This window comes from Geospiza fortis, unplaced genomic scaffold, assembly GCF_000277835.1.
Source record: "Geospiza fortis unplaced genomic scaffold, GeoFor_1.0 scaffold145, whole genome shotgun sequence".
Lineage (NCBI taxonomy): Eukaryota > Metazoa > Chordata > Aves > Passeriformes > Thraupidae > Geospiza > Geospiza fortis.
Window position 1 is genome coordinate 953,943 of NW_005054362.1, and position 20,955 is coordinate 974,897.

The following is a 20,955-nucleotide window of genomic DNA, read 5'->3' on the forward strand; positions in this document are numbered from 1 at the left end:
GGAAGATATTTCTAACGAATTGAACATAAAAGCTTGATGGAGAATTTCAAAATGAATTAAGGATGAAAGGCCTCTGTGCTCATTTGAAGCTTTCTGAGTGCTTTTTAAAATCTGAACCAATTGAAGATGTCAATTGGCCTTGAACCCCAAACCACTTCCCCATGTAAAGAAAGAAATTTTGTGGAAACAAGAACATTCTAGATGGAAAAAAAATTTAAAAAGCCTTTTTTCCTTTATGATGAGATGAGCAAACCTTTTTGTTCCAAGCACTTAGTTGAGCTGTGTTTTTCAGCCAGCTGTGTGTTTTACAGCAGCGAGCACTCGTGCCACAGCCACATCCCTCCAGAGGTTCTGCATATATTCCAAACACACAGGAGACACCTTCTCCCACCATCTGAGCAATTTCCAACCAGCCCTGAAGAGAGAGAAGTTACACCTGAAAATGTCCCTGCCTGATCCCAATAAATGCTGTGTTAACCTCCAGTTATTTGTTCCGCTTCAGCTCCAGAGTGCCCCAGGCAGGGGAGGCTCCTGGACGCCACTCAGAACGTTCTGATGGTGCAAACATCGTGTGGAGGAGCCCTTTTAGTGCAGGTAAATGATTTCGGCAGAAAACAAGAGAAGAGCACAGCAAGGCCCCAAGTGCTAATCAAAGGACAGGGTGCTTCAGGAAAACATTCTTCCCAAACAGATGGCTGGAGAGCTGCAGCAGCCCAGGCTGTGCTCATTCCCAGGCTGTTTCCCTTTTGCCTGTGAAATGTGAAAGCCCAGGAGCCGCTGGGTGGCAGGAACTTACTTTGATGACGTCCTCCCCGGAGGATTTGCACTCCACAGACTCAGAGATGTCTGTCACAGCACTGTTCTCCTCGATGGACACCACCTTGATGGGCACTGCCACCGTCCTGCCCGTCAGGATGGCCGTGTTCAGGATCTCCGTGTCCTGCACAAAACAAAGCACAGCACTGCTCACATCAGCTGGAGATCTCAGCTCATCCCCAGAGAGCACAGCACTGCTCACATCAGCTCTGGGTGGTTAAAGTGTCTCAGCTCATCCCAGAGAGGTGCAGCCTGGTGAAAGGAATGGAACCCCAGCTCTGTCTGATGTGCTGGATAAACACTCAGCACTCTGTTCAGCAGCACCATTCTCTAAACTCAGGTCAGGCACACCCCACAGGTATCTTCTGCTTTTGAGATAGGAGGGGTTATTCCCAATATTCACCTTCCAACATGTGATTTCAGAGTTTTTGCCAATGTAGGCTTGACTGGCAATCACTTCTCAATCCTGACTTGACTGGCCCATCACTTCTCAATCCTGCTCTTCATTTATCACTTTCTGATACAAGGGCTTTCACTTCATGGGTAATACCAGCTGCAGAAGAAATGGGGAGATGCTGTCCAGGAGTGACACCAAAAGGGGACAGCCTGCTGCCTTAGGGTAAGGATAAAAGAGCCTCCAAAGTAAAAATGAATCCAAGCCCACTGCAGAGACGGGGCCTCTCCGTGAACTTTGTGTCTGGAACTGTTTCAAGATTATTTAATTTCCTCTGATATGGCCAATGAAGCAATGTAAGGAATCCAGAAGGAGTTAGTGATGCTGTTAACTGCAGGGGAAATAACCAGGAAATTTGAAGTCTGAGCTGGGGTTGTGACATGTAAAAGCCTTTCAATGCACCATCAACCAGGCTAACACTTGGAACTCCTGAACTGTATTCCCAAGATTCCCATGCAGGAAAAACTTCAAAGTTTTCTCCAACTTTTCAGCTTTCAATATAAAGTGAATAAAATATTCAGCAAATTCCTCAGCACTGAAGTCATGAGGACTGCAGCCACTGATGTCAACAGCAGCAAAATGGGGCACTGACACTGTTGATACTGTTTTCAATTCAAGTTTAGTGAGTCTGAAATTTAGGTCACATTTCCTTTTCATCTGGCAACTTGTTATTGCTCAGGTTCTCCTGCAGCTCTCTTAAGAAATCCCATCAAACTTAAAAGGAAATGCTAAAGAGGAATGTTGACTGTTCTAGAAAGGGAAGAGCCCTGAATGATTCCTACTGCAGCACGAGAGACCCCAGCACTGGGAGGGGACTGGTGCCCACCCAGCCTCAGCCCTGAGCAGATGGAAACCTTTTGCCTCCACCTCCCCTGGAAGCAGCCATAACTCATGGCTATTACACAGATTAAGAAATACTGATGTATAAGCAATTAATGTATTACACACTGTACTAAAAGCAATTTTCAGCTCTGCCACTTCCCTTCCTCAGGCTCCAAGCGCCCTGTGATAGTTAAAACAAACCAGAAAAAGAGACCAAGGAACAAAGCCTTGATTTTATTGTGTTTTCTGTTTAGAACTAAAACAGAGAAGCATGTATCCTCCATCCCTGGATGTGGAATAGCCTCGTGGCACAACTGCTGCCTGCTCTGTGTTCCCTTCATATTGCTGCAATAAAGCCAAAGGCAATCCAGGCAGAATCACCACAAACCTGACAGAAAACTCTGCACAGCACAGGAAACATCCACAGCCCAAACTCCCCAAAGGCTGAACTGAAACAGATCAAATCAAAGGGGCTCAAGCAGACTCTGTCTGTCTGTCTGTCTGTCTGTCTGTCTGTCCATGAGCACCCAGATTTGCCTCCCTGCATTCTCCCACCCCCTGAATATCCTCTGACAAGCACACACCCCATCCTCAAGGACATGTCAAGCACCACCAGGACAACAATTCTCTTCCATCAGCAGCAGAGTGGGGGCTTCTGGGTCTCATTTTTAAATGCAATATCCTGTCCTGATTGCAGGCTAATTCAGGAGTACACAGGCAGCATTCCTAAGAAACTTTCAGAGAGACTACAAATTCATTTAAAATGAAGGCACTTTTCAAAATCACAATATCTTGGCCATTTCCACATTCTTTAATTTTTAAAATCCCCCAAGAACAAATCTACTTTCTGTGCAGGCAGCAAGTAGAGTTTTAAAATGAAATTTATTTTATGTGACAAAAAAATTGGAAGCATCTGATAGCAGTGTTTGGACTTGTTCCCCAAGAAATTCAAAGATGAGGGAAGTAGAGTAAATTGAAAAAACACACAAGGCAGATGCACTGTAAGTCAGCATCAATATCCAGGTCAGAAAGAAGTTCCTGTAAGTGAATTGCAAACTCTAAAAAAGCCAGCACTGGCACTTCCACAGCTGAAACAGAGCTACACAGATAATCCTCATGGAAACAAGGGAGATTGGAGCCCTGGCTTTGGAAGCCTCCAACTGTCTTGGCAGCACAATGTCCAAATCCCACCAACATCTGACTGACACTGCAGAGAATGAGCTGCCTTTCCTGCCTGAAGAACATCTACAAACTGCTAGGAAGGCCTTTCCTGTTACCAGGGCATCCCTTCAATGGGTATAACATGTGAAGGAAATAATTACTATTTAAACACATTTAATTAACAAATAGTATAATTAAAGAACAAATTTCCCTCTAATGATTAGAGGAAAACTCTAGTGGTTAGGCTCAAGGAGGTATCAAAGGAGACAGCTGAAAGCAAATTATTGAATTTTGTGTGTAAGAAATTACTTTAAAATTTATTGACAGAATTTGATGCAAAACCACCACTGTGCAGGAGATCTCCAAGCTTTCCTCCCTGAGCTGCTGTGGAGCTCAGAGCACCACAAAGCTGCACTGATGCCATGGCCCTGCCTGTGTCAGGTTTATTTGGATGAAGCCCACTGGCCTCAGCATTTCCTTCCCCAGCTGCACCCAGTGTGCTGCTCACAGCAAACTCTGCAGGACTGCTTTGCACAAAAATCACCTCTCTCTTAGCAAGGGGGGAGAATTCCCCAAAGCAAATGTGTTCTAGGCACCCCCAGAGCTGGCTCTGCAGCAATCTCACTTTTTATTCCACCCCTTCTCAGTGAGGGAACCTGCACAAAGAGCAAGAATACAAAGTGCTGCTTGGGCTTAGCTGAAGAGCAAACCTGATGTTCATCCAAGCTCTCAGTTGTAAGAAGGCAAAGCATTCAGCCATGGCTGATTCAGGAACTAATTCAACATTAAATTGTGGCAGAATGAGGAAGCAAAGTGACAGCTGTTTAATTAAACTCTAAATCCGATTAGATGGTGTTATCAAGAGAAATCCATGGGAGCCTGAGGTCATGAGAATGGTCCAGTGTGCAGGCTGGAAATTCTGAGAGTGGAGTCTCCCAGGATGATGTTAATTGTGGCTCAGCATTCAGATCTGTCCCTCTCACAGCCACAGCAGTGACAAACCTGTGGCACAGACCTGAAGGACACACAAATGCCAGCTATGCTTTGACAGGGAGAGTTGCTTGGAGGAGCGTGTGGGAAAGGGCAGTTGGGCACTGTTACCCTTAAAATGAACCCAGCAGTTGTCTCACGGGACAAGGACAGAGCAGCAAGTGCTGGCTGCTGGCAGGGCTGCAGTGGGGACACAGCCCACCCAGGAGAGCTCCAGGAGCTGGGCTGTGCTCCCACTGAGGTTCCCCATCCCTGAGGAACACTGACGTTTGCCAGAGGAGATGGAGACGGGGAGATGTGAAGTGCCCGTGCCAGCTGCAAACAGCCCAGGCAGCTGTGGGGCTGATGTGGGAGCACACTGGGTGTGGGTTCAGTCATTAATGCTGCTGAGATTACAGCTGATTAAGGAAACAACAGTGGCAGGCAGCAGACTCTGCTTATCCCCATAATCCCGCGATTAACAGTAAATTATACATTGTGCTTTCTGCCAGCTGGGCCTCTGACACCCACACCCACAGGGTGCAGGAGGAGAAGGAATTCTGCTCTGGAAGTTCTCAGCACAGCCTGCAGAAGAGCAGGAGTTCCTCCAGACCAGGGGTTTGGATGGTTGGGGACCCCTGAGGCAGAGCCAGCCCCTGGCAGCAGTGGGCAAGGGCAGATTTTGCTGGATGGATTTTGGGCTGCTCATTCACTTGATTCCAGTACCATTGGCCCATCACTTCTCAATCCTGCTCTTCATTTATCACTTTCTAATACAGGGCTTTCACTTCGTGAGTGATACCGGCAGGAGAAATGGGAGATGCTGTCCAGGAGAGACACCAAAAGGGGACAGCCTGCTGCCTTAACAGCATCCTCAGTCTCCAAACGTGGAGAACCCAGGTTCTCCATGGCTGCAACTAGAATCCAGGTTACTCCATGACTCTGAGGTCCGCACTGCCAAGGAAAATGTCAGCTAAGGAACAAATTAACTGTGGAGAAAAATCGGGCCATTCCAAATCTACATAAGAAACAGACTTGTGGGTAGAAGTTGCCATTGCTGCAGTCTGCTCCTGACGAGGACAGGAGAACAAAGGAGCTCAAAGCTTCCTTCGGATGCTGATGGCAGCTGGCACAGCAGCACTGTGAGGTGTCTCCTCTCTGCTAAAGCTTTGGTCAGTACAACACCACACAGGGCACAGGAATTAAGGGCAGCACCTGCCCCAAGAACAGGCACAGCCCAAACATCTCCCTGGGCACACCCAGAGCTGGGGCTGGCACTGCTGCCCCTGCCATGCCCAGCATCTGCCTCAAGCCCCTGCTCCTGGGATGGCTGGGGCTCTGCAGGAGCCCTGCACAGGGCCAGGGAGGCTCTGAGAAGGGTTTGGCTCATCCCCAGATCTGTTCAGGGCACAAGGAGACTCAGGTGTGCACCAGGGGATGAGCTGATCTGGGTGCTCTGCTGCAGAACTCTCACCTCAGTCTCCAGGAGCCCTGCACAGGGCCAGGGAGGGGATGTGGAGCAGGAACACCAGGCAGGGTTCAGACTCATCCTCCCCACTGCCCAGCAAGGTGGCTCTGACATTTAGAGCCCATCAGGGCTGGGCTGGGGCCCTCAGCAGCTTCTCCTGGGCTGGAGCTGTGCCACAACACAGGGGCAGCTTCCTGGGGCCAGGAGCAGAGAAAGCAGAGCTGGGATGGGATTTCGTGGGCCCAGCTCCATCTTCCCTGCAGCTTTTGTGGACAGTGTAATTTATGACCAAGATCTAAGTGTCTCTTCAGAATGGGAACTCAGCGTTCTGCAAATGCAATGCCCTTTTCATCAAGGATCCTGTCTCTGCTTAGTCTCCACATTAAGATAAATCTTAATTACTGGCCCCCTGCATTAGCAACAAACCATTCAGTTCTCTTCCCTGCTTGCACAGTTTTCAAATACCCTGCTAGTGGAATTTTGGAGTCCTGATAAATTACACTCTGCAGACAGAGAAGGGGGATGTAGAATATATTAAGAGACAGGGATGCAGAGAAATATCTCTGGATCCTTGGATGACTAATCCCCACTTTCCTTCAGTGAATCCATCCTGTTAGTATCCAGACGCGCAGGAGGGAGCATCACCCATGATTACTTTGATTTAGCAGATGCAGACCGTGTTGCTAAATGCAATTCTATCATCTGTCACAAGGAAGAAGGGGCTGGAGCACCTAAATTGCTTGGTTCTGTCTGCAGGTGGTGACAGGCAAGGCTGGCACTGCCCAGGTCACCCTGACCCAGGGCCAGAGCCAGAGCTCTGGGCTCTACCCACATCATTGTGACAGCAGGAGTTTTGTAATTGTGAACAAAAAGGTAAAATCAGATCAACAGTCCATGTGAAAAGGCCAGAAATGGTTCTGGCCAGCAGGGAAAGGAGCAATGGGCACCCCCTGGGTTAGGAGCAGGAGGAACCTTCCCAAAGGGACAAATGCTGAGAAATTCTGCTTTAAATTCTGCTGGGAATGCCCCTCCCGCAGAGCTGATGGGAAAGGAATCACCCTGGCAGACAGAACGGAGTTGTGTCCCTGCAGAGGGGACAGCCGGCCCTTCTGCTCACCTCAGCTCTGGAGCCAGGGCAAGGAAGAACCCTAACAGCCAGGTCCAGAGAGGCAGGAGCACAGAACCCAGAGCCACAGAACCCAGAGCCACAGAACCCAGAGCCACAGAACCCAGAGCCACAGAACCCAGAGCCACAGAACCCAGAGCCACAGAACCCAGAGCCACAGAACCCAGAGCCACAGAACCCAGAGCCACAGAACCCAGAGCCACAGAACCCAGAGCCACAGAACCCAGAGCCACAGAACCCAGAGCCACAGAACCCAGAGCCACAGAACCCAGAGCCACAGAACCCAGAGCCACAGAACCCAGAGCCACAGAACCCAGAGCCACAGAACCCAGAGCCACAGAACCCAGAGCCACAGAACCCAGAGCCACAGAACCCAGAGCCACAGAACCCAGAGCCACAGAACCCAGAGCCACAGAACCCAGAGCCACAGAACCCAGAGCCACAGAACCCAGAGCCACAGAACCCAGAGCCACAGAACCCAGAGCCACAGAACCCAGAGCCACAGAACCCAGAGCCACAGAACCCAGAGCCACAGAACCCAGAGCCACAGAACCCAGAGCCACAGAACCCAGAGCCACAGAACCCAGAGCCACAGAACCCAGAGCCACAGAACCCAGAGCCACAGAACCCAGAGCCACAGAACCCAGAGCCACAGAACCCAGAGCCACAGAACCCAGAGCCACAGAACCCAGAGCCACAGAACCCAGAGCCACAGAACCCAGAGCCACAGAACCCAGAGCCACAGAACCCAGAGCCACAGAACCCAGAGCCACAGAACCCAGAGCCACAGAACCCAGAGCCACAGAACCCAGAGCCACAGAACCCAGAGCCACAGAACCCAGAGCCACAGAACCCAGAGCCACAGAACCCAGAGCCACAGAACCCAGAGCCACAGAACCCAGAGCCACAGAACCCAGAGCCACAGAACCCAGAGCCACAGAACCCAGAGCCACAGAACCCAGAGCCACAGAACCCAGAGCCACAGAACCCAGAGCCACAGAACCCAGAACCACAGAACCACAGAGACACAGAACCACAGAACCCAGAACCATGAAGCTTTTGAAGCTCCTGTCACTTCTTCCACATCTGAACAACTGAGAATCAAATTCAGATTTCTTTTAACAAATTGGTTTCAGAAGTAAATATTTACTTCACTGTATTTGTTATACCAACTTTATCATATGCAGCTCATAAAACCAATTCAAAACTTAATTTTGGAGCTGTATGAGTTTGCCACAGGCACTGAGACTAACCAGGAAATCTTATTTCCTCTCCCTTGTGAAATAAGGATCTAAGCACTTGCATTAATATTTCTACCAGTGAAGTTCCACTGCCTGAATGTGAATTTATTATTTCTCTAAAGCAGCCCCATCCTGGCTCCACGTGCCAGTGCTGAGCAGAGAGTGAGCTGAGAGTTCCTACACAGGAGCACCCAGATCAGCTGATCCCCAGCACACCTGGCTGAGCACCTGAGCATTCTCTGCCTTGCTGGAGCTGTGGCACCAAATCCCACCAGGAACAGCTCAAATATTGAATAACATTAAATAAATAAATAAAATTAAAGATGGAAAACCCAAACATTACAGCAAAGCTGTCTCTGCTCTCTGTTGGCTGATCAGCCATGCCAGGATTCAGTGGCCAATCTGCGTTTGCAAAGAAAGATGGCATTTCCTGCTGCGTGGAGGAAGAGTCTGGAACTGAGAATGACTTCAAAGGAAACAATTCTGGACCCTATTAAAACATAACAAAAACCTTTCAGGACAACTGCAGGAGATGGGAAACAGAACCCCACATTTCATCTTTCTGTAACCACTTAAAATATAGAATAAGGACATCAAAGTGAGTGGAGAAGATGAGAAGCAGAATCCTACATTTTAATTCTCCAAGCATATACCCAAACTAAAAAAAAAAAAAACAGATTTTTTTAGAAATGCTTATTTGTAACAGAGGAAACTACCTGCTCCTTTTTGTGCCATTTCAGTTCTCACTTTCAATATTTAGCTAAATTGACTCAGAAATGAAAGCACTTACATAGGAAACATTATCTAGAGAGAAAAAAATTGTAGTTATGGCTGGAAATGTGAGTGATTACCTGAGATATTCCAACTCCAGTGCCATAACTGGCTCTTTTTAGCATAGGAAATGGAGACAGATGAAAATGAGTGAAGTGACAGGTTAAAAGCCCTTACTCTGAGCCCCACACACTTGAGAACCATTGCTGCTGCTGCTTCAGAGCACTGCTGCTCAGGGACCCGAGTACACTTGCAGGCACTTCTGAGCACACTTACACTTGATAAAACAAGCAGTAAATTGTCCTAAGCTCTCTTGAAAACTCCTGTTTTTATGCATTTATGCAGTGCATGAATTACACACATTTAATTTCTGGCAGATGTATGAAAACACCTGCAGTATGTAGCCATACACAGAATTTTTATCTGATGAGCACCCTCAGACAAGTGCTTGGGAGGCAGAGAGGAGGAAACATGTGAAGAGCATTAACCTGAGGGTGGTGAGGGTGATCTGAACTCTGCCACTGAGCTGAAGGAATTTTAAATGCTTCATGCACTTCAAGGATGAAGTCCCAAGGACAATTTCTTGTTTTAAAGAGCTGGGGTACTGTGTGATACAGGGATGGTTTTTATGGCTGCTCTGGAGGTTGTGAACTTGTTTTATTTGGGTAGATTAACATGCCATGGACTATTAATGAGCTGCTTTCTCCTTCTAATAGACAGAGCTCATGTCCTACAAGCTCCTGAAGCTCCTCAGTTCTTGGCCATGCACTTGCTGAAATCTGGGGATGTCAGAGCCTCATTCAAACCACAGTGGAAGAGCAGCAGGCAGCTTCTGCTTCAGTATTTCACTTTCATTCACTCTGGTTTGAAATCAGCAAGAGGAATTTTCTACTTGCTCCTTTCTCATTTTGGCTGTACAGTTTTAATTTTTGATAAGCAAAATCTGTAACAAAGACACCACAAACTCTTCTGCAACCACTGTGAAAAAGTGGCCATAAAAATGCAGAAAATACTCATTACTATTTCCTATCCTTGTACCTAGATTATTTTTCCTTTTCCAATAGTTTATTGATTTCACTGACTTCACAGCAGCTCCACATAAGCAAAGCACACAGAGGGCAGGAACAAGATTATTGCATTAATGGGAGCAGATACTGTACAGATATCAGAAACTCACTGTGGTTAAAAAGATGAGAGAGTGACACAGGAAAATTAAATTATTGATCAGACACATGTCTGATAGACTGGTGGGCCTTATAGAAACCAAACCTGGAATACATCTAGAAGGAGGAAAATTAAATATATACAGTACGTATAACCACAGATGCAATTATTTCCCCCTTCCTCAAGCAGAAACACGTTTTGCCTTCAGGGGCTGCTTGTCCAGACCCTGCTGGAGGCTCCTGGCTGGAGAAGCATCCTTGAAAGGGGCTGCTCTGATCATTGTGTAAGTCAGGGATATGACAGGCCAAGGGACCAAACCCATTTGTTTAAAGCACCATTTTCTCTGTCAGTGTAACCTGGAGCAATCCCAGTGACCATTAAGTTTATCTGAGCATCTCACAGCAACTTCCAGCTCTGAAAGAGGCTTGAAAAAAGATCAGTGTGCTTGAGAGCTTGGCCTTTTTTCCAACTCTATTGGACGGCCTAATAAAAGACATCACCTCTAGCCACAAAGCTGGCTCCACTTATGGAATTACTCTGATTTTTACTCCTCAGGGCTAGAACTGCCCTGGCAGTGCTGGAGCAGGGCAGGCAGACCAGCATCCCCGTTTAAGCAGGGAGTTTTCCCTCCCACAGAAGCAGCAGTACAGAATGATCCTGTCAGCCAAACCCTGCACTGTAACTCGGGAAATCCATGGCCATGGCCATTGTAGAGATGAGTCAACTGCAGTGGGCCCGAGCCACAGAGCCAGGAGAGGCAGAACCCAGCGCACACAGACATGTGGCTCCCACCCGCCAGACAATTCCTATTTTTGCTGTCAGAGCTCCCAGGGCTTAACGAGCAGCCCGTAATTTGGATGAGGTAAGGACAGCGAGGAGGAATGACTGAGTCTGGGATTTATTTACTCCCACACCAGGCTGGTTCCTGCAGCTCCCAGGCACCCTTACAGCATATGCCTGAGGATACCTGTGCCAGCTGGCAGCTCCCTCCCAGCCCTGCTTTTCCACACTTCCAATTGACATTTTGTCCCAGCTCCAGAGAGAGGCTCCTCTGCTGGCCCCACCAAGCAGCGAGCTGTGTAAAACTTCCCAAAGAAAGGCACAGGGGAGCCTGGACAAAGTGATGCTGAGGAGCCAGGGCTGAGACGGATGGCTTTGCTTTCTGCTGCTGACATCATCTGAGCAGCAGGAGGCTCCTGCCTTCTGTCAGCTCCCCAAAACCAGAGCTCAAGAGCACAGAGGTTACAGCAAGCCTGGCCCTCGGCCAGCCCAGTGCTGCTTCAGAACACAAAAGGAAGGGAATTCACCTTTAAATCACACAAAGGTGATTTCTGCCCGCACGCTTTTCCCCCAAGCTACATCCTGGTAAAGTCTGGTTTATGCAAATGGAAATAAAAGTGTTGTGCCAGGGTAAAAAATGTCCCCATTAAAGAAGGAAAGGAGATGAAGTGGCTCTCCCTGGCATGGCACACCGAGAGGGGAGCTCAGTAATGAAGCTCAAGGCTTGAGCTGCAAGCAGCAGTTTGGGGGTAGAAGGTGTAAATAAATGTGCAATTCTGCAGAGCCATGAGTATGGGAGCACATTATGGGGTGCACTAACACTCTGCTGTGCCTCTCAGTGCTGAATTTACAGGCTAATGCTTCCCTCTGTCATTTCCTCAAACTTCCCAGCGAACTTGAATTATTTTTACACTTATTTAGTTTAAGCAAAACGCTCATTCCACAGGCTCCAAAGGACACAGAGCTCTGCTCCTACAGGACCTTGGGGAGCAGAGCACAGCACAGTCACTCCTCTGGCTCTGACACTCAGCATTCAACAGTCACCTCCTGCAATTAATAAAACTGCGCTGTTGCTATTTTTCACTAATAGAGGATTTCCAAAAGCAAATTACAGCCATAAATTACATCATTACAGCCTGTATTATTGTTCTGTGGGGTAACAAATCTTGCAGAAAGACAATCAGCTCTGCTAGAGGAAAAAAAAAATACAGAGGACAAATCAGATGATTGGGAGCTGATTAAAATTAATGTCAGTGGCACTTTTTTCCATTTGCCTGCTGAAATTCCCTCTCTCACCAGCGTGCTGGTGGTCATGCCATGGTGCTGGAGCATTAAATATTAGGCATGATCTGTTTCTGAGGGGAAAGTCCAGTGTTTGTGTGCATTCCCTTTGCAGTTTAACTGGGGTCTAAGGACACCCCACAGCAACGGGGCCATAAGGGCTGGGCTGGGGATTCCCTCAGCACATGGGCTCACATGGAGAGCTGGGCATTAGGGCCTGTTTTAAGTGGTTTTTTGGTGAGGTTTGATGAGGTTCTGGTACCCCTCTGGTTCTGGGGTTATGGATGAATCCAATGCCATCCGCACTGCTGCTCCCCTTCAGCAGAGGAGAGCCAGAAGCACAGTGCCAGCTCTGTCCTCTGCCCTGTGCTGAGCCCCGTCCTGGCTCCTGTGCTTTATCTCCCTCAAGCAGAAGCAGTGAGTTTGAAGTGCAGATTCTGAGTGAATTCCATGACAAACATGCCCAGCGATGAGCACCTGTCTGGATAATGAACTGTAAACTGAGAGCAGGGCAAGGCAAACATGCAGCCAGAGCAAATTGAAGGTGAAAAGTTCCTGGGTTTTTAAGGTGTGGGGGCAGTTCATTAAAACACTGAGCCTTACAAAAGTCTTGGTGATGCTTTAACCCCATGCTCCCTCATTACATCCCATTAGAGTAAGGCATTTGCTGTTGTCTCCATCGTTTCACTGTCCAAGCTGGAACACCTCAGACCTCAGCAATCAGAGTTCAGCCTGGACAATGCACGGTTCTGCTAAGCAAACATTTCACCTGCTGCTGAAGAGTGAGGCCTCCCCCAGAAATACTAGAACTCTCTTTACAGATCAAAATCATCACTGGAAGCTGCCAATGGTGAGAAACCCCTTCTGGTTTTGTGTATGGGCCACAGCTATCCCACCTCAGCTCAGGCTGGCTGAGACACTGCTCTGTTTGCAAACACAGCTGGCCTGCCCTGGCAGCTCAGCTGCACCTCCTGGGAGGGACACACTGAGGAGCTGCAGACCATTTACCCTCCAGGGAAAAACACAAAAAAAAAACCACAAAAAAAAAAAAATTAAAAAAAAAAAATATAAGATAACAAAAAATACACAGATTCACTAAGCCTACTGCCATCTACATGGCTGTAAAGCAAACATGCTACAGATGTCTTCTACCAACTGCCCAGATCTATGTACATTTGTACAACTTGTACACCTTGTACACTTGTACAACCGCCCAGATCTATGTACCTATGCTATATAATCAGAAAATAAAGGCATAAATGAGGTGGCAGTGTCCCAGCAAAATAATGTTTGCTGTCTGGAGTTAGCTTGGACAGTGGATGTGTATTTACCAGTTAAGTCCACACAACCACCTGTTAGCTACAGCTAATGAGCAAACTCGAGTTGAGGGAGAACTGGTGCATTATTCCAGAGGAGAAGCACCATGCAGCCATGGAGACTGCTGAGTGCCATTCCCTCTCCCAAACAAAGCCATGCCATGCTGTCCCAGCCCCTTGTCCTGCTCCCCAGGCCTGGCAGCAGCAGCTCTGTGCCGCAGGAGCGCAGGCAGAGCAGCCCCTGCTCTGGCTGGCCATGGCTGAGCTCTGCAGAGCCCGCACTGCTCACACGGGCCGCAGATCGATCACCAGCGGGGAACTCCCCGGCCTCCCCACTCCAGTCTCTGCCAGCTGCAACCTTCAGCAAGCAGCAGCCTCTGGAGCTGCTCTGCTCCTGCTGGCAGTGCCCTCTGCCCTCCTCCATCTGCTCTGGGCTGGCACAGTCCTGAGCAGCTCCAGCACCAGCCCCAGCCCCGGAGCGTCCTCCTGAGCACAGCTCACTCTGCCGGCTCTGCTGGCACGTGTGGCAGCTGGAGTGTTGCCTCTGTGGCTGTGTTAAACAACCCGAATTTTAATCAGCTGTCACTTCAAATAGGCACTGCTGTTTAAGATGTCTTCTTCTGGTGGGGCAGTACCACAAAGCTGAACCAACACTTAAAACAACCCCCAAACTACACCGCAAGAACAACACCTCCAGATTTCACAATGCGGCGCCAGGAACTGACACAAGTGCGTCCTGTGCCCCCCTGCCAGCCCTGCTGTCCCTCCTTTCCCTTTCAGGAGCTCAGATTCACTGAACCCTGACCCAGCCCCTGACCTGGGTCAGCTTGGCTCACACACAGAACTCTCCAGAGGTTTCTGACACCCCTCTTCCAGGGGAGCATTCTGCTATCAGCACACCCAGCAGCCAATAATTCACTTTGTGTCTCCCTGCATGTTCTTGTTGTTCTGCAATGTTTTGTTTGCGTAGCAGGATTTGCCTCCTGTTGAGACTAAGAAATGTCTATTAAGCCTCATATTAACATTTCTCAGAGATCTTTGAAAACCTGGAAGTTAGCTGGCCCCACCTCTCCTCAGCATCTTAAAAATCCCAAAGTAATCCATCCCACAGCATTGTCAGATTGGGGGATGCTCGAGAGGAAATTGCACATACTCACAGAAAATGGCATTCAGCTTGAACCAATGGAAATATTCATTGCAGCCAGCTGGGATAGCCTTATTGATTCATTCTCATTTCCTGCAAAGGTAGGACTGAATGGGACTGTATGGAAGCACGAGCTGGAGGCAAAGTGCAAGGGCTGTAGAACTGATCTCTGGACTTAAAAAGGCAGCGTTAAATTGAGTAATTTTGGGTTCTTTGTGCTGTCTGCACCTTCTGACCAATTTGAGATCAATGAACAACAGTCTGTCCGTGTTCTGCTTTTGTTTCCTGATGGGCAGGCAGCAAAGAAGCCAATTCTCCCCAGATAAGGTGAATCAATCAGCACTGCAGGTCCCAGTCCCTGTGTGACACGGCGCTTTACATGTACAGGCAGGTCCAGAGCCCTCAGCTGATACCAACAATTTATGCCCAGTTAGTGCAATCACATCCCCCCTAATCCTGAAGGAAGCAATGCTGTCCTCTAGAGCAGCCTGCACTGGGGGAGGCACAGGAGCATCTCTGTGTCCCTTCACACCAGCACATTGGGACTCTGCTCTTCGACACAAACTCTGAAATCTCCTGACTTCAGGCACTGCTCGGGGCTGCAGAGCTGATCCAAGCTCTCCCAGTCAGTACTATTAATAGAATAGCTCCATTTTGCATAAAATAAATTTCCTTACCTCCCAGTATTTATTTCATGTGAGTCATAACTGAATTATCTGAGACAATACCTGTCAGCTGAAAAGTCTGACACGTGGATGATCTGTTTGTTCATTTGTTTGTTTGTGATAAGCAAATCAGGAAATGGATTTTTCCTTCTGGAAAGCTCCTCTGTGCCTGTTGCCTCCACCTCACCAAAGACTGAAAGATGAACCAGAGTAAGAATTCTGCACTTGTGTGCCCTTGAACTAGATAGAGCTTTATGGTGTGAACTCACACACTGTGCAGGGATGAAAACTCTATTTATTCAGGTCCATATTTTAAAATGGTATTGCAGGGACTTCATTACAATGAAATAGCTTAAAAAATCCCTACCTTGGGGAGCAGCAGACATAAATGTGTATATAAAACAACAGTGCTTTGGGAGCTAAGGTTTTGATCACCTCTGTTTTAATGGAAAGCCAGTTAACAAGCACACATAAAACTGTCAAAAAGTGGTTTTGGCTGAGTCACAGCTCTGCAGTGGGTCCTGCAGCAGGAGCACCAACGCTGTGAGTTCAGAATGCACAGAAACACACAAACCAAGCACAGCTGAGCAAAAAGCACATGAGGAACTGCACTGCCTGATGAGCAGCTGAGAGTCTCAGCTTCACAGTGATGCTGGCACTGCCAGGTTACTGGGTGTGCAAACTGGAAACTGCATCAAGCAGCAGCTCACAGGACGTTCTTCCACAGGGGAAGGATTCAGTTTGTATCAGGGTGCATCAGTTCCCATCAGCAGATGGATCTGCTGATTTACCCTACCACTTGCTCCACTGATCCAAGCCCTACAAGGCTATTTTAAAATTTCAGGTTCAGTTCTTGCTGACAATGTCAATTCTTTCATCTCTTTCAGAACGCCATAGCAACAGTTGCACTAATCTTTTGAAGACCACTTGGTTTTCATCTTACAACTCTTTTTGTAATGTAATCAGGCACAGGGCAATAAAAGATACATGATCTTTCTTGCTTCATAAGTTTGGAATGGCTCACAGGAGACGAGCTCTAGTCCATGGGTCAGAGCAGCCTTTATCTTTGTTCCACCCAAAGCAGGAAAAGTTTGCTCAGAGGCTTTCCAGGGTGTCCCTCAGAGCAGGGCAGGGACCTGAGCAGCCCCCACAGCTGGGACACTGCAGTGTCCTTGGGCAGCTCCTTTTCCTGCTCACTTTTCAGAATGTGCAGTGACAGCTTTGACTTTGTGTGTCTGCAGCTCTACCCTGGGATGCTCCATGCTTAAATCAACAAAATCTCCTTTCCCCCAGAGGATTACGAAGCCCACTTGCTGCTCAACACTGAGATCTCATTTCTGGACACAGCCTCTGCTGCTGCTCTGCTGGGCAGGGCACATCCAGACTCTGACCTGCAGGGCCAGGGTCACCCCCTGTGCTTTCAGGACTCTTGTTCCTGAGCAGGAGAGCTGCCAGCTCATCAGCTCAGCTGGAGATTAATGCCTGCACGGAGGGAGCACCCTGGCTGCATGTGCAGTGTTAGCTGAGAGAGAAGTGAAAATTCCCTTTATCTACCAGCATCCTGCTAGTAAAGCCAATTGTGCTCTGGTTCCATCCAGCTGCTTTCTGTTAACACAGTGTATTTTGGCTCTGGCTAAGTGTTATCACAAGGCTCAGCAATGAGATAAACACAAGAAAGCTTTGTGAAGAGAAAGGTTTAATGATTTCATTGTTTGAACCCTCTGTTTGAACCCACAGTGCCTACTGGCAATCTGCTGGGAATAAAGGATCTTGCCTTACATGATTTATACAACACTAAACTCATCCTTTTAGACCTCCAGTTCTTACAGGAACCCTCGCAGGCAGATGAATTTTAATGCAGGATAGACACAAGTCTGCAAGAACCCTGTATGCAAGTGCAGAGGCATCACGCCCTGACAGGAGATATCAGAATCTCCATTCCCTCAGATATGGAACACAGAGAGAAGCTGATGAATTCTTTCGTGAAAAGAGCAAGAAGACACAAAGTCTGCCAGCAGACACATGTCTGTTGTTTGGCAGTGGAAGGCACCTATCTCAAAATAAAATCTGACCACAAAAATTCTGCTTCATGCACGTTCTCCAGTCCTCAGAGGACAGATGCTCCAATAAATATTCCCTGTTCAAGCTGACAGGTAATGAGGACAATTATTTCCCCCTCAGATCTGGAATGCAGTGCAGCCTTTCTGCTGACTTAACAGACTGTGGATCAGGAAATTGCTGGCCATGACCTCATTTGATATGAGCAGCAGTTTCACTCTTCAAAGGGGCAGAATATATTGAAGACTGGGACTTCCAGGAAATAATACTCATCTAATTATCTGCTGAACACTGTTCAAAGAAAAGGCTGCCAGAATTTTGCCATCAAGATGATGCACTGGAGGGGCAACATTCACAAGAAGCATAGAGCAATGTCTAACTCTTCTTCCAAATCCTGACCAACAGAAAATAAAATGCCTGCCCAACAACAGCACAGCTGAAATGCTGGAGAATCCAGTGAAATTCCTTGTTTTCCAAAAACACTGAGCAGAGAGAGCAGATTTCAACCCAAACCATTTACCCACAGGAAAGTCTGCACTTCATGATTCTTAAATATATTATTGAGGCTATTATTGTTTTCTATTTTTGACCTCAAACCAGAAGCTCTCACACTATTAGGTCATGAAGCAGAAGAATCAGCATCAGCCTCAGCCTACCAAGGACCAAGCAACCTGGCCTTCAGCAGAAGGTCCTTGAGGCCCTCTGGAGTGGCAAGTTCAGAGCAATGAGAAACAGGAAGGAAAATCTACTGGGTTTTGTGGGAAAAGCCAATAAATTCAGGGTTTAAACCTGAGGGAGATGGTGGAAGAGGCAGCATCCCTTCCTCTGAGAATCCCTTCCCTCTGAGCACCCCTTCCCTCTAGCTTAAATCCCCTTCTCAGTGTCCTTTCCCTCTGAGCATCCCTTCCTCTGAGCATCCCTTCCTCTGAGCATCCTTCCCTCTCAGCATCCTTTTCTTCTCAGTATCCCCTTCCTTTGAGCATCTCCTCCCTCTCATCATCCCTTCCATCTCAGCATCTCTTCCCTCTGAGCATCCCCTTCCTCTCAGCATCCCTCTCCCTTGGGGTCAGTGTAGCACTGGAGCTGGGTGCTGTGCACAGAGCAATGACAGTTCCTGTCCTGTGGGGTCAGTGTAGACCTGCAGCTGGGTGCTGTGCACAGGGTGAGGATGGTTCCTGTCCTGTGGGGTCAGTGTAGACCTGCAGCTGGGTGCTGTGCACAGGGTGAGGATGGTTCCTGTCCTGTGGGGTCAGTGTAGCACCTGCAGCTGGGTGCTGTGCACAGGGTGAGGATGGTTCCTGTCCTGTGGGGTCAGTGTAGCACCTGCAGCTGGGTGCTGTGCCCAGGGCACAGTGAGGATGGCTCCAGAGGCAGCGCCAGGGCAGGGAGCACTCCCTGCTGAGGTGAGGCTGGCCCTGCCTGGCTCAGCACGGGGTGGGCACGGGCTGGGAGGGGCTCTTACCATGGCCAGGGGCACGATGCCCACCAGGTCCTTCTGGCAGATGAAGATCTCGGCCAGGGCGGGCTCGGAGGAGCCGTGCTGGGGGTACTCCACCTGCCAGCTGATGGGCTGCGTGCCCGACAGGCTGCTGAAGCTGGCGATCTCAAACTCCAGCTGCACGACCTCGTGGAACAGGCTGGTGCTCCTGGGGACAGCAAACAGAGCCATTACTGGGGCTGCAGGGGCTGCTGAAGGGAACCAGCTCAATCACTGCAAATTCAGCTGCTTACCTGCAGATCTCACTCTGCTACCAGACTTTTTCCAATCTACAACTGCCTCAGAGCACACAAACTGAAATTATCCACAATTACTCCAAGCTTCTGCTATGGGCACTGTGGAGGGATGGAATCCAGCTTATTGTAACCCACTTATTCCGTTCCAAGTTCTGTTTGAGTTTTCAAATACGTTTCATACTCTGACTTGGATCTGAACTCTGATAACCAAAGTTAAGGCCAGTGCAGCTCATGCAGGCTGAGGAGCCCAGAATTACTGCAGCCAAAAAGAAACCCAAGGTTTCTTGTAGATGTCTGCCACCAAAACCACAGAAATCATCAGCACTGAAGCTTAGTGTGGGGAAGCCATTAAACAATTAACAGGATTAAATGAAAAAATGACAATTTTAGTCTAATCTTAGAGGTGCTCTCTGGAAATTAAAATCTCAGGCAGCTGAGACCAAACAAAGAAAAAATCTGTGGCAGGTAAAATATACCACAAACTCAGTAAGCAAATTTGAAAAACAAATATGAAAAGACATGCTGGAAATGTTTCCCTCATATTAAATTCTTTAACTACACCAGAAATAATAAGAATATATGAAAGACTTTTGCTGGACTAGCTGCTGGCTTAATTAAAAAAAAAAAGCTTAAATCCCCTTCATTAGAAATTATCCATTAAATTCCCTAGAACTTTCTAAATGCCTCCCCACAGTGTTAATACTCCACTGAAAATTCCTGCAACCCAACCCCAGCTGAAATGATTTGAAAATGAAGGGAATGACAGGTAACTTCCCAGCTCAGTAACCCAATCCCAGCCTCATCACACCTTTGCCTGCATTCATCACGTATCAGCTTCCATTTTCCCTCTCTTTTTTACATACAATACATGAAGGCCCATTTCTGAGAAAATCCATCAAGAACTGATCACGTACAAAGCACTCACATTCTCAAGTGCTAGACTTGCTTTCTCCCTCTGAACTGAAATCACCGTTTTTTTGCTACTTAAGACATATTCTGCGCTTTACTTTGCATGATTACTTTGAAAGCAAATGGTTCCCCTGATAATTATTATTTTGATTATGGGTTTTCATTTAGGTGGCTCCCTCTGAAAAGTCTTAATACTACCTAATGCTTGAAATTTATTTCCTTGCTGTTTTCTTGCTGTGTCAAAAGAGAGACACTGGGGCACTTTTGTGGCGGTGGCACATTTCCTGCCTGCATTTGGAGAGTGATTTTGGGCAGTAATGTGATGGCTGGATGGGTTTAGCAATTCATAACTCAAGCCCAGCCTACTGCCACTTGAAGAGCTCCTAGTAAATAAATCTCACAGCCTGTAAACAGGAGGCAGCTGCAGTAACTGGGGTTCACACTCCTCTGGGACAGCTCCAGGTGAACACACACTGCAGGGAACTTGGTCATTTATTGCAAACATGAGCACATGCAAAGACACCTGAACCACCTGAGCTGCAGTGTTCACTTGGCTGCCAAAGGCACCATTGTGCCCTAGATTAATGACACCTGAAATGACATTACTTGCACCATTTTTAGTTCTGATTCTTAGTAACTGGCAGAGAAAAGGTTTTTCCATGTGACTGACCATCCCAGTGCTTTCACTCCCACCAAACGGAGAATAAATCTTTGCACACATCAGAGCTGCGTCAAGAGCTTATAAACTCCAGGAAAGGTCTCCAGATGAAGAAGTTTGCATGCATTTCCCCAGGGTTCCTCTGCAAATGTGCAGCTTTCCAACAGAAGCCCCACAACTCTGCTGGCAGCTCCAAAGAGCTGCAGGTGGGACCCAGCAGCTGGGGAGGAGCTCATTTCCAGCCAGTCCTGACTCCCAAACCTCCTCTCCCCTTCCCTGAGTGTCCCAGCCCTGCTCCAGGACTCAGGAGGGGCTGGTGACACACTCAGGCCACGTGGAAGGCTGGCACAGGTAAGGACCAGATCTGGGTTTTGCCAAATCTTTTTGGTTCTGGTGTCACTGGCAAGCACAGCACCGG

General features: G+C 48.0%; 1 protein-coding gene across 1 annotated transcript in view; it reads right to left on the minus strand.

The window, feature by feature from the left end:
• Nucleotides 1–20,955, minus strand: part of TMEM132C (transmembrane protein 132C) — a 184,880-nt gene that overhangs the window by 21,572 nt on the left and 142,353 nt on the right. The window contains 2 exon segments of the mRNA XM_031059432.1: nt 797–940; nt 18,699–18,882. Coding sequence (XP_030915292.1) covers nt 797–940; nt 18,699–18,882 — 328 coding nt within the window.